The sequence below is a fragment of the Aethina tumida genome, chromosome 3 (genome assembly GCF_024364675.1).
Source record: "Aethina tumida isolate Nest 87 chromosome 3, icAetTumi1.1, whole genome shotgun sequence".
Lineage (NCBI taxonomy): Eukaryota > Metazoa > Arthropoda > Insecta > Coleoptera > Nitidulidae > Aethina > Aethina tumida.
In genome coordinates, this window is record NC_065437.1 from 25,868,664 (window position 1) to 25,885,290 (window position 16,627).

Genomic DNA, 16,627 nt, shown 5'->3' on the forward strand with positions numbered 1-16,627 from the left:
GGTAATATCATTAAATTGTTGATAAGATAAGCAACTTGTTGAAAGTATATTAGAAAATGTTGTTGGTTATTGTAATTTTATGTTTATACTTCTATTGAAACATACAATAATCAATCTATGTTACTACATTAAAAAATCAAATTATTAATTTGTGTTATTTCCATTAACTTGATTAGATGTTCAAATTATTTTACAGTAATGACAAATTCATAACACAGTATTAAAATATATAAGTATATGTTAAATGTATGTGGAAATGTTAACAGTATGTATGTTATTTATGGATATTGTTGGTAGTAGAAATTAAGCATTGTAATATAGACAATCAATATAAAGTATATACCCATAAAAATGTAACATTGGTAGTCTGTGCGTTAGTGTACGATGTACTAGAACATGGAAATCAATGTTTGAAAAATGTATAATTTTTAGAAGAGCGGTTTGAAGTTCCACCTGTCAAGCTATTTTATTTTATTGGTGATGTATTTGTAATGTTGATATTGTAATATTGATTACACATAAATGTCGAAACGGTGTTTTATTTCTCTCACCTGGTCGTATAAATAAAATTTCAGTAAAACTTTAAAATATTTTATTATAATCTCATCGAACGGAAGAAAGGACAGTACCTGAATATTAGGTACGCGTAGTTCTACATCTTCAATATTGACATTCAGTTGCTTAACTTCGTTGAAGACTGGTCTTCAGCGACTTAATAAACAGTGAAGTAACGCAGAATTATTAAACATCGATTTAACTGCTAAAACATCCCTATTTACTACACCTACTGAAACCAGCCCCCTTAACATTCAACGGCTGAACAAACAACATAGTAAACTTGATACAAGTCAGTGAGTTTCATCAACAATACAACAAATATTGTTATTAATACTTTTTAATCAGTCACTGTCGTCGTCGTTCCTCGTTCTGTTCAAGGGCCTTCGACTTTCGTCGTCCGAACCGTAGATCACATCCTCGTCCGAGTCGTTAATCATTGAAAAGGCAGGATTATCTTTGGTGATACCAAATTCTGCAAAATATACATTAGTACAATCTGCGAATATTTTAAATGGGAGCTTACCGTGGACATTTTTATTTGTTGGACTGTAAACGTACGCCATTGTGTAGAGATAGAAGTTGAGTAGTCCGTAGAAGGACATGAACTGCGCTGAGCTGTTATAGTGGGTTGAAAGCTGTGCCACGAAATTATCTTCGAGAACACCGACCCCGAAACGCAGCACAGTTATAATGCAACTTATAACTATCACCACAAGCATAAGTAGTGTTAAAAATTTCAATCTCAATCCTAAAACGACTCCATTGAAATTCAATTAGTTACTTGTGGAAGTTGCTCACCAAAAAATGGCATGGATCTTAATTCGCTGTAGGCTCTAACAATTAAAAGTAGTAAGTATACTAGGTAAATTACTCCAAATATGAAGAAAAAGGCCTTCACAATCTGTAATGGTTGTCAATTTAGAAGACTAAAATTATCTACTGTTGAAAATACTAACATAAAAATTGGATGTATCAATAGTATGGTTATAAGTTGGATCCTGAAGTTCGTTATATCTTTGCCAAGTGGACAATATAATTGCAGGAAACCATAACATTGCTACGGTAAACAGCTTTGGCAGATAAAAAGTTATCAAATTCCTCTCATTCTGAAAATTAATAATTTATATCATTAGTGGCCATAGTTATATCAAATTATAACATAAACACCGTGCAACACATTTTTTAATGCAAAAAATGTTTTTTTACCATTTCTCGTACTTCTAGGTCCCGTTAAATGGTGCAATTTTGTATCTTATACTTTTATTATTATGGAAAGGCATCATGTAAATGACAAACAAAAATTAAGAGCAGTTGGGATATGGGTGAATCATTACAACGTGAAGTAGTAGTGTGCCCACGATTGGTAAAACTTTTCTCTCATATATTTCTAACGTTACCGATAGAATTGGAAAAATCTTGTTAAAACATAACATCCATACTGTTTTTATACCAACAAGGAAGGTTCAACATAGTCTCAGATCTGCCAAAGATAGGAGAGACCATCAAACAGCTTCTGGGATATACCGCATACCATGCTCTTGCGGAAAAGTATATATCGGTACCACAAAACGTTCAATAGGGACTAGGATTAAGGAACACAAACGAAGCTGCAAACTAGGTCAATCAGACAAGTCTGTTGTAGCTGAACATGCACTGTTATATGAAAATCATAAATCAAGATACACAATTGCTTGTCTCGACAACTGGATGATTAGGGAAGCTATTGAAATCCACAAACTTAGAAACAACTTCAACAGAAAAGAAGAAGAAGCATTTAAGCTTGATAAAATATGAACACCAGTGCTCAAAAATACCAAAATCGTTAAGCAGATAAGAACGGCCAACGAACAGAATGAAATTTCTAGAACATCAGTTGTCTAAGTTATCATTTAGTTGTCAATAAGTTGTCAAAGTGACACGAACTAAATCAGACCTCTGAAGATGCTAACCACTCGTGCTAACGAAACGTCGGCAAATAATTCCAACAAACGTCGACCAATATACCCGAACAAGTATAGATATGGAAACAATGGTCACGAAAGCCTTAACCTTTACATTGGTCTATTGCTTATTACAAATATTTAATCTCTGGTCGAAGAGAAACTGTAAGAAAAATTATAATTTAACGATAAACAAGAGATGACTAAGAGACTTGTCATATATTAAGAAAATGGACAAGTCTGTACCTCACAGATGAGCCAAAATGATAAATAACAAAAAGGATATTATACAAAGAATATAAAAGCTTTTATTATAATACGCTATAAGACCATAATTGTAAATTACTATTACGAAGTGTAATTTATAACTCATAGTTTACTAAACTTTCGTTATCTCGAAGAACGATAAACTGTGAAGGTAATTAAGCTTTTCTACAGTATAATAAATATTAAATAAGTTCTACATTATTTAAGTTTATACGTTTTCTTACGTAAACAATAGCACCTTTTATTGAAAGTGATTAATTACGAGTGGATAATATTAGGTCTTTATTATTACTAGTTAGTCATGTATTGTTGTGATTCCGATTCCAAAAATTTATCTTGCGTCAAGCGATTAAATAATAATGAGTCAATAATCTCAAATAACTTACTTTCTCGAATAAATGACTGTTATAAATAGTAAATGTATATAAGAGTACCTGTCTTAATCCGTGATAAATACACAGCCAAAATAGCAACAACGCACACAAAAACGTGGCTTGTGCAATTGCATCGATCATTCCCGGTATCCAGGAATTACACAAAAACGACATAGGAAAAATCGGATCTAAAAATATCACAATCACAATTTTAGCAACTAAAATAATTAGGTCAGTTACTCACTGTTATAAGCCATTAATAGTGGCAAAAGTACTGACATCCATTTTTGTTCAATTGACCAATCGTACATAGCGTACTTTCGCAACGTATGGGCAAACCACCACTAAAATATAAATTCAGGATTATCAATTGGCAATGTGATGAAAAATATTTCCACTTACTGTTATCCCAAAAGTCGATATCAAAAAGATGAACCTAAACCATATTTCAATCTGGGTAAAGCCAGGATTGTAGGTTTTAAACTAAAATTTAATTAGTAATAGTTTATTTACTTAATTAGTTTTAACTTACGTAAAAGAACAATTCGTTTATGTTGTTTCTTTTGTGAAACAATTCTAGTCCATAAAAGTTTACTGTTATAATATAGTGTGTATAATCCAAATAGCCTAAATGTAATACTATAAATTCATCACAAGTTTGTTTCTCACATTTTAAATGTCTCGTTCTGGAATCATGTTTAATTTATTGATATTATTTATTGTACGTATTTACTGTTACTGTACCTATTATTAGCATTACTAGGATCGAGGATCGACACAGGTTTATGTTCTGCGTTTAAACCTTGTATGGAAATTGCCACGTGGAAAATTTTATCAATAATTTCCCCTAAAATTATAATAATATATAAAACAATTTCGCAAAATCACAATTTCTCACCATCAATATTTTCCGTGGACAATTTTGCGATGACCCACAACTGTTGTGAATATGTTGTCATTGGGGGAGTCCTCATTGTAAATGGCCCAGTGGCAATGTCCTTTTTATTTGTGTGATTCTGGTTATCCTTTGGCAACAAGGATTTTCCATCCAATTCCACAGTACTAGTTATTGGGGGACCTGTGATCCCCACGAATATTCCTAAGCCAAAACAGGCAAAAAATGCTAGAAAAACCATTACAAATTCTCTTTTATGCATTGTGTACAGTCGCATCTGAACAGATCTGAAACAGCAACGTGCAAATATCATAAGTAAACGAATATACAAACTAATGGTATTAGTACCTTTCGCATCTGTCATGGTGATAAGCCGGAGCGATGTATTTATCGAATTCGCTGAAAATATCGCTAAATTGTGATAAAATGTTTCGTATCCTTAAGGTCCAGCCTCCGGATGGTAATTGATATGCGTAGCCAAAGTTGGCGTTGTCCATTTTCGCCATTTCCTAAACAATACAACAAAATTGACTTTTCTGTTTTAACTTTATTACAACAAAGAAAAATGTATTGTTTCATCATTTATGAATTTTACGTGAACCATGGAAGTAATTGTATGCAACCCATTTATCCAGCTAGGAGAATCCCTTTTTCCTCACAATAAAGCATGCATATTTCGAATCTAGTTTTCGGTGTTGTCAGGAACAAAGGAAAATCAGAAATCTGTCTTCATGTCCTCTATATATATATATATATATATATATATATATATATATCGATATAAATTGGTATTGTCTATTTTTAAATTAAATAAATTATTCATATTTGAATAAAAAATTACATACTTTCCGCAGATCACATAATTAATATTACTGGTATAATATTGGAAAACATTTACGCATGACAACTCCGCCAGAAAATCCTGTAATGTAATGTACTACTGGGTGTATATAGTCTTTGCTGGGTATTCTGTGGTGTACTATTTAGAACATAATAGTGCAGTGTTTTGTTACTAGCCTTCATCAAGAAGACACAAAAAAGAGGTATATAGGGAGTTTTAGTTAGTAGTTAAGATTGGGATTCGTGTTTGTAATAAAAGTGTATGTAGAACATAATAAACACGTGTAGGGAGTGCTAATTTTAGTACTATGGGCGTCCTGGGTATGATTTCTACGGCCTCCCATATCTGCCATTGAAACTGCGCCCTCTCCTAACGCCGGTACTGCTTGTAGGCTATTATTATATTAAATTATTTCGGTATAAAAATACAAAACTTGTTTAGTATTTATGTCAATAAATATAATGAAATTGTATGTAAATGTGTTTAGGTAGTACTAGGCAACCAACATTGTTCCACATCCAGGCGGAAATCCAGGGCTAATTAATGAATTGCGTAGAACATTTAGCGCATTGACACAATCATTTAGAATCGAACAGGGCTGGTTCTTAAAGAATATGTACTTATTAACAAAGGTATACAAAATTAAGAGGAGATATATATATATATACATAGTAATGACAACGCAAATGTCTCAAAAAATTTAAATTATTAAATATTATAAAACGGTTTTGATCATTTCACTAATAGTGAAGTGTTACACTCAGATTTATCATTTAAAAATTACTTATGTAGTTAATACAATACACAATGGTTCAAATTTTATGTTGTACGATAGATAAACGGTTATTGTATTGATTTTATGATCTTGTCCACACTTGGATTGAACCACTACAAAAAAAAGGTAAAAATTCAAAATAAACCAATACAAACTAATAAACAGATAGTCAAGGCCGTCTGTTATCTATACCACTAGTTCACTAAATTAACTTTTTAACAAACCACAACACTACAACCGTTTAGTCGGTGCTTACCTGGATATAATTTGGATTTTCTCATAAGTTTCCAGCAACAAGCAAAAATTCAAAATAAAATGGCATATAAGACACTAGCAAGGACTGTACGTTGCAGAGAATCACAAATTGAATCACATGAAGCACGAAAGGAATGGTAAAGTCCTGTTATTGATCTGCGCCAATGGCACACTCCTGCTTTTCTGACACATGTTGCTTGTGTTCAGTTTTCTCCGTGATTTTCCGGGACTGTTCTTGTTTGTTCTACTGCGTAAATAATAATTTAAATATATATATATATATATATATATATATATATATATATATATATATATATATATATATATATTTACCATAGTTATTGAAACTGAGACCACATAATATTATTTTTGAAGTTACAAAAGACAAAAATGCAATAATCGATTTACCATAAGAAAATTTATGATGATGTTAATATTTTATTATTATAAAATTGTATATTTATACCATATTAATATTACTTATCGTTAAAAAACATTTCAAATGTTTATTTTGTATTTATTTTTATTAATAAAACACTACAATAATACAATCAGTTAATATATTTTTTTAAATAATTTTACGCCCACAGAGAACAATTGACAATTGTTTTACAAATATAAATGTCATCTATGGAGTGACCAATAAATACGGTTTCTCTAATTAATTCATATACAGTTGTAATGTGCAGAATTTTGTATGGTATACCACATAATATTTTACGAACGTAATATATATTTAATTTTACACATAAATCATCAGAATAATTTAAATTATTTCATTAATAATCGTCCTTTGATATTAATATGATGATAATAATAATTATATAGAACGGGTCATTTCCACAATCCGAATAATTCCGGATGAATTATTAGATCGAACTGCAATAAACTGAATCACGAGTAACAAAAATTTCTTATCAATCAAACAGTTTACAATTTCAAAATGTTGACCCTGTTACTAACGGATGATGTTGAAATGTGAAACAATTTTTTAATACGCAAGTTAACTCAAAAATTACACCATCTTATAGATCACGTTAAAACTACAATAACTATATAATTTGTTATTTATGTTAAGTGTGTAATTATTCATTTTGGTTAAATGGGAGACTCATTCTTTATTTTTATTATCAATAATTTTTATTTGCCAGAAATTACATAGTGTTGACAAGAAAGAATAATTTTTTAGTAGTGAAGTGAACTTACTTATTTTCGCAAATTTTATTTAAAATGCCTTATGTGGGGTTTTTAGAAATCTAGAGGGGAAGAATTATTGCTGTTAGCACAAGGCATGTCGCAGAGGGAAGAAACGATAGGGGTCACATAGGGCATAGTTTCGAAAACTTATTCAAGTTTTCTGGAATTTTAAACCCTAAAAAATAGGTCCCGGAGAAGTCGTGGAAGAGTCATCACAAAAAGTCTGGACCCTTTTTTAGCTCACACAGTAAAAATAAATCCCACAACAACCTATCCCAAGCTTCAAAGGCGACTTCCGCAAGCTGCAGGTGTTAGTCTTTTGGTCGAAACTGTTAGGAAATCGCTTCGCGCCCGGGAATTAATTAGCAGAAGAAGGAGCCACAACTATCAAAGTAAAATAGAGTTGACTGCTTAAGTTGGTGTTTGGAGCATAAAAACTGGACAATTGAAGATTGACGAAATGTGTTATTTTCGGACGACACCAGAATTGGCGGACAATCAGTCGATCGGCGGATTCGTGTTTTAAGAGGTCGTAGGAGATAAGATAGGCTTAGTGTTGGCCGATCGGTACCCAAAAATAAAGGAAGAAATGTAATGTTTTGGAATGGCATTATCATTGGTGAAAAGACTCCTTTAATTCTCATTAGACAGTTACTAACCGCTCATAGGTATGTGGATTTAGTGCTACAACCTGTAGTAAGCCTCTGGGGAGGTGTTTCGGGGATTCTTTCCTATTTTCGCAGGACAATGCTCCTCTACTGGAAGTGGAAATTGTAATGAAATTTGAGTGGCCTTCTTGTTTGTCTGATCTTAATCTCATTGAGCACTTATGAGATAACGCTTAAAGTTGAATTAGGGTTGATCAAAAAACCCTGACAACACAAAACAACTTATGGTACACCGGTAGCTTTAGAGGAATGGGGAAATATTCACCAAGAAGACATTAATAATTTAATAGAAAGCATGCCAACTCTGATTATTAGATCAACAAAAACCTTTTATTTTTTCTTAAAATCTAATTTACCGTAAAATTTATTTTCTAAGAAATCCACATTATTGTTATTTGTTGTAATAAAATTTGTTTTAATGATTTTGCCTGTAGTTTTATAGTAAAATTGGTTTGGATAAACAGCTTTTTATTTTAAAAATATTTTTATCCCAATTATACACCGTTTCTCCTAATTACAAGATGATTCCATATAAGTTTGGTTGTGGCTACATAATCCTCCTCTTCTTTTAGTTAACGGAAACTTTTCAATTTTGATTAAAATGATGTATCGTAATTATTATATTTTAGAATTGATAAATTATCTAAAATTACATCATTGCCACCAGCAAGGTTCATGGGAAAATACATTATGATACACATGTTTATAGTTATATTGTAAAAGTAGTTTGCAAATTTTTATTCACCATTATGTGCAAATCATTTTCATACTTTTGACAAAAATCTAATATAATTTAATTTATTTTTTTTTAGATAATGGAAGATATGGTTGATTTTTGTAATTATTGTTGGGATACTATAAACGAAAACATTGACAATAAGATTTTGTTTTGTCAAGGATGTCAACAATGGTACCACGGATGTTGTCTGAATATTTCCTATAGGACGTATAATAAGATTAAAAATTTAAATACTTGGAGATGCCCACAATGTAAAGAAATACCTGATGGGAATAGCAACCAAAGAAAAGGATATGGATGGTATTGCCTTTTTACTTTATTTGGTCTTGTATTTTTAACTAGCCGAAAATATATTTTTAACTGAAACAATGGTTTTTTACTGTGTTTTCGTAAAATTATATAAAAATCATCCAATAATTCTGCTGCTCCGATAAGGTGTTTTTGTATCACCGTACAAAACAATGTATATATTGTGAAACACGTATGATGAAATTCCAAGGGTTATTTTGTTCCTATGGGTATTGATGATGCTGTGTTTATAAAGATGGTGACCCCGTATACACACGGGTCACATTAGGAAACAGTACATTTTATTTCATAATAACATGAAACAATGCTTTTGCAATTTTGTTGGTGACGTTCATAAATTGATTTACTGACGCGAGATTTACTTACAAACATTTTTGGGCAATATTTCAGTAAGTAAATATACGGGGTGGTAAAAAAATTATCATAAACTAAGGAGGATCCTTAATGAACACATATAATTTATGTAATTTTTAAATATTTTTAACACAAATTAAGTCATTATGATTTGTTTATCAGTTCAAAAAGCTTTTTCTCAGAAGTGTGTTATTTCAGTTAAGAATCAGTGTGTAAAGCTTCTTATTGGTTTATCAAAAGACTTAAATAAAGACCTATTTTGAAATTTGCAAATATGGAGTCTGAGCAATGTTCGTTTCAGCGGTAACGATAAAAGTAAAAAAGCCACGCTGTACATCGTATTGATAAAATCAATTCAAACTAAAAAATATAATTCACACGTACTACGTGCCCAATAAATATATCGAATCGGATTGAACAGATAACATATGATAAGTTTATCTCTGCTATCCTCCGGTTACGCATTTTTTGTCGCAAGTGTCTTTAACGCATTACAAATTGACGTTGTTAATGAAATAAAAACAAGATCGTAGTATAAAAACCCGGCGTCCACGATAAAGCAGCCAGTCAAAAATTGATTTAAGTATATCCCCACTACGTTTGGGACTGGAATATATATCCCGTATAGTACCGTACGTCGTCCACTTTAACAAGCACGGTGTCTTATACATCAGTGTTTAGAGCACTCATAGTGGCAAATTGGTGATATTTAGTGTTTTGTGGAAGTAAAGAGAAAATGGGTAGTAGCACATCAGCTCTTAATTTTGGCGCTGGGCCAGCCAAATTACCCCAAGAGGTAAGGACTGTAATTAAAAATGGATGTCAGTAACAACATAAGTTGTTCCTATTTCCTTCTGTATGTACCTGGTGTCGACCAGTGAATCAGCTGTTTAAAATGTGTGATTGTTATCAATATTTAGTATCATGGAATGACACAATTATTCCCATTATTGCGAATACAATTGTTCAAGGCCTTAAAATATAAATTGAATCAAAATCAATTGAGAGTTTGTTTACTTTAAATTTAGATCTTACCTAGCCTTGTTTTTTACTTATAACTCAAATCGTCCATATGTACGTGTGTTAAAATCTAATAATTATGCAGAGACCTTGGATTTTAGTTTAGATTAAGGAAATAGAATGTCTATCTAACAATAAAAATATTGATAAAGAAATTCTACACTATAGGAAGTTTGCACGTGTTATGTTGTTTTCAATATCATACAAATAATGGTTATGTTAATGTTACGTATTACCAGATGATTATTAACTCTCACTTTTAGAAGAGAATTTTAATATGCGGAACTAAATTTCACATTCACTTTTTAAATCCCTCCATTAGACTAAATGCATATTTTAAATAAATTTAAATTTTAAAATCAGTTTCCTTTTTACTTTGTGTAGCCCGCTTCAAATATTTTATATAATTTGATAACATTTTAATATATTCTGAAGTAAAGTAAATAATTTGTATATTCACAAATACTACGATTTGTTGAAAATTTAGTCCGAACTAAACGTGTGATTCACAGCTTGAAAGATCTTGATTACTATCTCCCAACAAACAACTTACTCAGCTGTTTGAAACCACCTTGCGGGATTTGTGCTAAGTACATCTTAATTGTCCAACCTTAAGAGGATTTTTCTTTCTTTTTTTCAGGTTTTAAAAGATGTACAATCAGAACTTTTGTGTTACAAAAACTGTGGAATGAGCATAATGGAGATGAGCCACAGATCCAAAGAATATGACAAAATTAACAACGATGCTCAGAAAGCTATTAGAGACTTGTTGTAAGTATATTAAAACTAATCTGCTTAATTTAAAGTACAACTAATGATATTAATACAATTATGACGCATATTTTTTTCTTAGCAGTCTAATTTAATGCAAATATTTAACATTTTAATATCTTAATACTTATCTAGATGTCTACAACTTTGAACTGAACATACTTAAAACACGTTCGGATCAACTGATATGACGTTAAGAGGTCAATGTGTTATTGGGATAATCCCATAATAATCACAATTTATTTAATAAAACAATTTCAACTGCCACAAAAGCTTATTTTTTATTTTTTTTATTCAAGGACTGTTCCAAGCAACTATAAAATCCTCTTGATGGCTGGAGGTGGTCTGGGTGGATTTGCCGCCATCGCTATGAACCTCATAGGCCGTACCGGCACCGCCGATTATGCAGTTACTGGAACCTGGTCGAACGCAGCCTTTAAAGAGGCCTCCAAATATGGTTCCGTCAATCTTGTATTTCCGAAAGCAGAAAAACCCGGTAAAATTCCCGACCAAAACACTTGGGTCCGCAACCCAAATGCTTCCTATTTGTATTACTGTGATAACGAAACTGTCGACGGTGTAGAATTCCCATACATTCCGGAAACATTGCCAGGTGTTCCCTTGGTGGCTGACATGTCATCCAGCATCATGACCAAGAAGTTCGACGTTTCGAAGTTCGGCTGCGTGTTCGGTGGAGCCCAGAAAAACATTGGACCTGCTGGTGTCACTTTTGTCATTATAAGAGAAGATCTCTTAGGCAACCCTATGAAAATATGTCCAGCCATCCTCGACTTCACAAATATTCACAAAGCCAACTCCGTTCATAATACACCAACTACTTTCTCGTAAGTTCATAGATAATGTTGATAATTACAGAACTAATTAAAATTTATTTAAGTGTGTACGTTATGGAGAAGGTGCTCCAATGGATTATTAAGAACGGTGGAATAGAAGGAATGGAAAATCAGTCTAAAGAAAAATCTACTCTTCTTTATGATGCTATTGAAAAATCCAACGGTTTCTACACATGTCCCATTGACGAAAATGTGAGAAGTAGGATTAACATTCCATTTAGAATAGGAAGACCCAACGGCAACGAAGAGTTGGAAAAGAAATTCCTGGTTGAGGCTGAAAAACAATACATGCAACAACTCAAAGGCCACAGAAGTGTGGGTGGTATAAGAGCTTCTCTGTACAATGCCGTCAGTCTTTCAGATGTAAAAGCCTTAGTCAAATTGATGAAGTCCTTCCAAGAGGCTAACGATGTATAAAATGTTCTCTCCTTTAATTATTAATAAACAATATTTATTTTATACTTTATTATAAGGTATTTATAAGACTGGAGGTTGTTTAGAAAGGTTGCTATTAAGGATAACATGGTCAGGCCATGATCTTTGTGATTGAACAGTATCAATAAATATAATGTATATAGATCTTAGCGTTTTTATAATAAACTAAATCAAATATATCAGCATTTATGTTTACTATAATTCATTTTGCATGACAATACTTATTAGTTTCAGTTTTGGTTGAAAGTGGATCTTCAACCATTATGTAGTTGTTATAAGCCCAATAAACAAATGATGCTACACTTGAACCAATTAAAGCACCAGCAATTGCATCTAAAAACATTAATCTTTAAAAAATAAAACGGTATTAAACACAATTACCTGAATAATGATGGTGATAGTCACAAGTTCTGCTAACAGCTATCAATGTGGCCAAAAAAACGGGTAAAACACAAAATATCAGTCTCACAGCCTTATTGTTTTGAGTGTGGCGTATATTTAAGATTCGCGTTAAGTTAAGAGTTAAATAGACCATGCTGGTGAAAGCAAAAGATGCGTGGCCGCTAGGAAAACTGCGTCGTCCGTCCATGTATTCTGAGTAGCTGCCGGTGCAACTTGTCAAACTCGTCCCAAAACCATCGGGAAAGCATCGGTAGAAGAAATTAGGTCTTGGTCTAAAATGTAACATATATAACTTAATCTAAGGACTTAATAGTAGTAAGTAACTATAGATAGACATATACAGTACGAAAAGAGTTTAATCCATCTGAATCCTGCAAGAGACATGAACATTAGAGACAGTAAAGACAATAGAGACAGTCTCCCATTGGACAGACTTCTACTGTCTCTGTCATGCATGATATCTCTCAGACGGGTCAAACGCTCTTCCTACTGTATGTACATTTTAGTTTTTAATTACCTTCCTACTGTAACTTTAAGGGCAGAAGTTATTATTCCACTTATAGGATAAGCAAGCGTTAAAGCAGCGATATCGTTTTTTATTTCTTCTACCATGTCTTCATCGTGGTAGTAATAGATAAATTCTAATAGGAAAACCACTGCAGGCACAAATATAACGAATTGCCATAAGTACCTCGCCCTTACATAAGATGAAACAACTGGATACTTGTACATCCAGAGTTCCTCTTCATCGATGATCCTTATAAAGGGTTCTTGACGCTCCAAGATTCTAAAATTGATACTCGAAATATACCCATTTCTAGGAGTTTTACTACTACTACTTTTTTCTTTCACAAAAATTATTTTATAATTTAGTTGTTTGTGAAACACACTTTAAATGACAAGGGGCAATTATTAAAAGTCCTTCTTTTTATAAAGATTTATTTAATATACTGTATAAAATACAAATATATGACAGAACAAAACTCAAATAGTTATTATTACTTAAAATTCAGTTTGGGATTAACATGTCAAATAAAACTTATGCAAACAAGATCCATAAACAAAACTCAAATAGTTATTATTACTTAAAATTCAGTTTGGGATTAACATGTCAAATAAAACTTACACAAACAAGATCCATAAACAAAACTCAAATAGTTATTATTACTTAAAATTCAGTTTGGGATTAACATGTCAAATAAAACTTACACAAACAAGATCCATAAACAAAACTCAAATAGTTATTTTTACATAAAATTCAGTTTGGGATTAACATGTCAAATAAAACTTACGCAAACAAGATCCATAAAGCAAATCTACATGCAATTTCAATTAGTACATCCTTAACATTGCCATTGTGTAAAAATGAAAAATAATTAATTCGTTTGGAAGAATTTGGGCATATCATTGTACAACCAATAATTTTTGTAATGCTTATGAAATTTCAGAAAATGACAACAACTACATTTTGTTAGTATTGTCACTTTCTTTATGGATCATTCAACCTTTAGTATGACAACTAAAAAAAAATTGAAAACAAATGAATGCAACTTCATTTTTGGAGAGTATTTTTGATTACATGATCATAGCCATGATACTCAATCTGTTCGACAACATATTTACGGTGAACCCTGCATTCGGTGCCACATTTTGGAGATCCACATTTTGGACAGTCAAAGAAACAGCCCACACAATCTTCGACCAAGCAGTCACACAAATCCAGTCCGGAATTAATATGTACGCCATGCTCGTCAAACAAAGCTCCTACAGGTCTACGTACATTGGATGGGGGATTGATTTTCCTTATGAGCTTTCGTTTTTCACGTACGCTAGTGTCCGGATTGAAGTTTTCCAAAAACTTATCGACGACAGCCTTCTGATTTTTTGATCGGGTTTGTCTGGTAGCATATTTGCTACTGGAAGATGCAGCTGATGTTGAACTGGAGCTGCCCGCGGCGGAGGCGGTTGATTTTTTGGCTACTCTGTTCTCACGATTTGGACGCGGATCAAATTCTTCATCGCTCGAAAGACTTGAAGGGGTACTCATTTTGAACGTGCTTAAATTGTCACAGAAACGGTTGACCAAACTTAACCTATACAACGCATAATATGCGCCGCATACCTATAACTAAACCCCAACTCGTCAACAATAATTGTAAATTACAGCTTGTAACGGTTTTGTTGTTTGTTTTTTCTGAAGTGAAATAAAAAAATATGTCTTTGAAAGTACATTTGTGGTACACAACACAGATTCATAGAAAACCACAGATTATTATGTGCAACACAAATATATTATTGAAAATATTATTTGAATGGTTTGAATTTTTTTCTATACCTTGAAATATTATCATTCAGTTAATATAGGCAAATATAATTATTAATCCATATTTGAGTAATTTCAGTAACATAGAAGTCTATTCTAATGTATGAATATTCAGACTAATTAAATCTCCACGGAAGATATCTGGGTTGCCTAACTATAACTTATTACTTTTATCATGATTTGTTTTGTGGTTGCCTCAGGTAGTTAATGAATCATATTAAACAATTAGTCACCAAATAGATAATAAACAGAAATACTAATTCCATATTTCTGATAAATATAATTAAGTGAGCGTCACAACGTCATTATCATGTAGTTTCTCTTTTGTATTTGATTATAATATTTTGCCTCTAGAAGATTTCTAGAATTTTAAAATTCAGTTTAAGATTGCATGTAATGGTTACAGTATATTCAATTAACACCACCATTCTATATTGTCACTCCCATGTGTATGTGGGAATATATGTAATCAAAAGATTTTACAAACGCACGAGTAACAAAAAATTGTGTGAGACATGAATCACAAAATATTTTAAGATAAATATTTCACTTTTCATTTTCGAAAGGATGGGAAAAAATAATTTGGCAACAGCGATTTTGGTTTTCCGTCAAATCATACAGTAAAAATGTACCAATAATGATAATGTCAAACACTACATTACTCCTTTTAAAATCATGTTCAAAATTTAAAAAATAACATCTTCTTCATCAACTAAAGTAAACCAGCTTCAAGCCCCGCGAAATTTCAAATCCAAAATTACATAAGAGGTATATTTTGTAATGTGCTCCCTCGAAAATTTCGCTCAAAAAGGAAAGAAAATTATAGGAATCGCAGCTAATTATCAGTGTGTAATAAACGTTTTACTTGTGCACGCATTTTAATTGTATTATTTCAGTGAGCTGATAAAAATTTTGAAAATTCCAATACCTGAGAAACCTGGTGTGTTCTTGAAACCTCCAACTAGTTACATAGTTGAAGGAGAAACGATTAGGGTGGGTCCGTTTTAAATAAATTAATTTACATCTGAAATTTGTTGTAAAAGGAATATTTTATATCCAATTAAATTCCAGCTACCCAAAGAATTTGAAGTAAACGAGGAGGTCGAATTGGGTGTAGTAATAGGAAAGGCAGCAAAACATGTCAGTGTATGTGACGCTATGGAATATGTAGGCGGTTATTGTGTAGCCCTAGATATGACCGCAACTTGCCAAATTGTAAGTTTCCATTAGTAAAAGTAATGCCTAAACGTCTGCCATTTTAGAAAGCAGCTAGACAAAATGGTCAGTCATGGACAATAGCAAAGGGATTCGACACAGCTTGTCCAGTCAGCAAATTTATTCCTAAAAGCTGCATTTCCGATCCGGGAAACGTGGAATTGTGGTGCAACGTCAACGGGAAATGTCGTCAAAGAGGCAACACCAGCGACTTGGTGTTCAACGTGCCCTTTTTAGTTTCGTATCTATCCAAGTACATGACTCTGGAACCAAACGATTTGATTGTGACTGGGTCGCCGCCGGGTATGGGTCCGGTGTTTCCCGGGGATGTCATCGAAGGTGGCATTAAAAATATTGCCGAATTTAAATTTAAGGTGGAACATGACAAATAAAAGGACGTGATTTATTTGTGTCTTTTATTACAAACACAAACTC

The 16,627-nt window shown here is 32.3% G+C and overlaps 4 protein-coding genes and 1 long non-coding RNA gene across 6 annotated transcripts; 3 read left to right on the forward strand and 2 right to left on the reverse strand.

Annotated features, from left to right (window-relative positions):
* Positions 1 to 575: 575 nt before the first annotated feature.
* On the reverse strand, positions 576 to 6,036 carry LOC109594389 (transmembrane protein 181). 2 transcript variants are annotated; one of them, XM_020009612.2, is made up of 12 exons: positions 5,907 to 6,036; positions 4,383 to 4,543; positions 4,038 to 4,321; positions 3,884 to 3,986; positions 3,672 to 3,825; positions 3,542 to 3,622; positions 3,384 to 3,483; positions 3,200 to 3,327; positions 1,515 to 1,664; positions 1,357 to 1,459; positions 1,082 to 1,306; positions 576 to 1,030 (listed from the first exon to the last, which is right to left on the reverse strand). In XM_020009612.2, the coding sequence occupies exons 2-12, from the start codon at positions 4,538 to 4,540 to the stop codon at positions 900 to 902; spliced, it is 1,617 nt and encodes a 538-aa protein (XP_019865171.1). In that variant the 5' UTR covers positions 4,541 to 4,543; positions 5,907 to 6,036; the 3' UTR covers positions 576 to 899. The 2 variants fall into 2 exon arrangements, with proteins under 2 accessions (XP_019865171.1, XP_049821141.1); XM_049965184.1 differs by having other exon boundaries at positions 576 to 1,306.
* LOC126265021 (uncharacterized) lies at positions 4,955 to 8,878 on the forward strand. The gene is made up of 2 exons (XR_007547576.1): positions 4,955 to 5,077; positions 8,583 to 8,878. It is a non-coding gene; the product is annotated as an uncharacterized LOC126265021 (long non-coding RNA).
* Positions 8,879 to 9,653: 775 nt separating this feature from the next.
* On the forward strand, positions 9,654 to 12,396 carry LOC109594434 (probable phosphoserine aminotransferase). The gene is made up of 4 exons (XM_020009650.2): positions 9,654 to 9,968; positions 10,833 to 10,963; positions 11,263 to 11,808; positions 11,862 to 12,396. The coding sequence occupies exons 1-4, from the start codon at positions 9,909 to 9,911 to the stop codon at positions 12,232 to 12,234; spliced, it is 1,110 nt and encodes a 369-aa protein (XP_019865209.2). The 5' UTR covers positions 9,654 to 9,908; the 3' UTR covers positions 12,235 to 12,396.
* A 31-nt stretch (positions 12,397 to 12,427) lies between these two features.
* Positions 12,428 to 14,198, reverse strand: LOC109594435 (phospholipid phosphatase 5). The gene is made up of 4 exons (XM_020009652.2): positions 13,947 to 14,198; positions 13,172 to 13,441; positions 12,634 to 12,926; positions 12,428 to 12,585 (listed from the first exon to the last, which is right to left on the reverse strand). The coding sequence occupies exons 1-4, from the start codon at positions 14,060 to 14,062 to the stop codon at positions 12,455 to 12,457; spliced, it is 810 nt and encodes a 269-aa protein (XP_019865211.1). The 5' UTR covers positions 14,063 to 14,198; the 3' UTR covers positions 12,428 to 12,454.
* Positions 14,199 to 15,543: 1,345 nt separating this feature from the next.
* On the forward strand, positions 15,544 to 16,598 carry LOC109594436 (acylpyruvase FAHD1, mitochondrial). The gene is made up of 4 exons (XM_020009653.2): positions 15,544 to 15,822; positions 15,874 to 15,970; positions 16,049 to 16,192; positions 16,240 to 16,598. The coding sequence occupies exons 1-4, from the start codon at positions 15,758 to 15,760 to the stop codon at positions 16,582 to 16,584; spliced, it is 651 nt and encodes a 216-aa protein (XP_019865212.2). The 5' UTR covers positions 15,544 to 15,757; the 3' UTR covers positions 16,585 to 16,598.
* Positions 16,599 to 16,627: the final 29 nt, after the last annotated feature.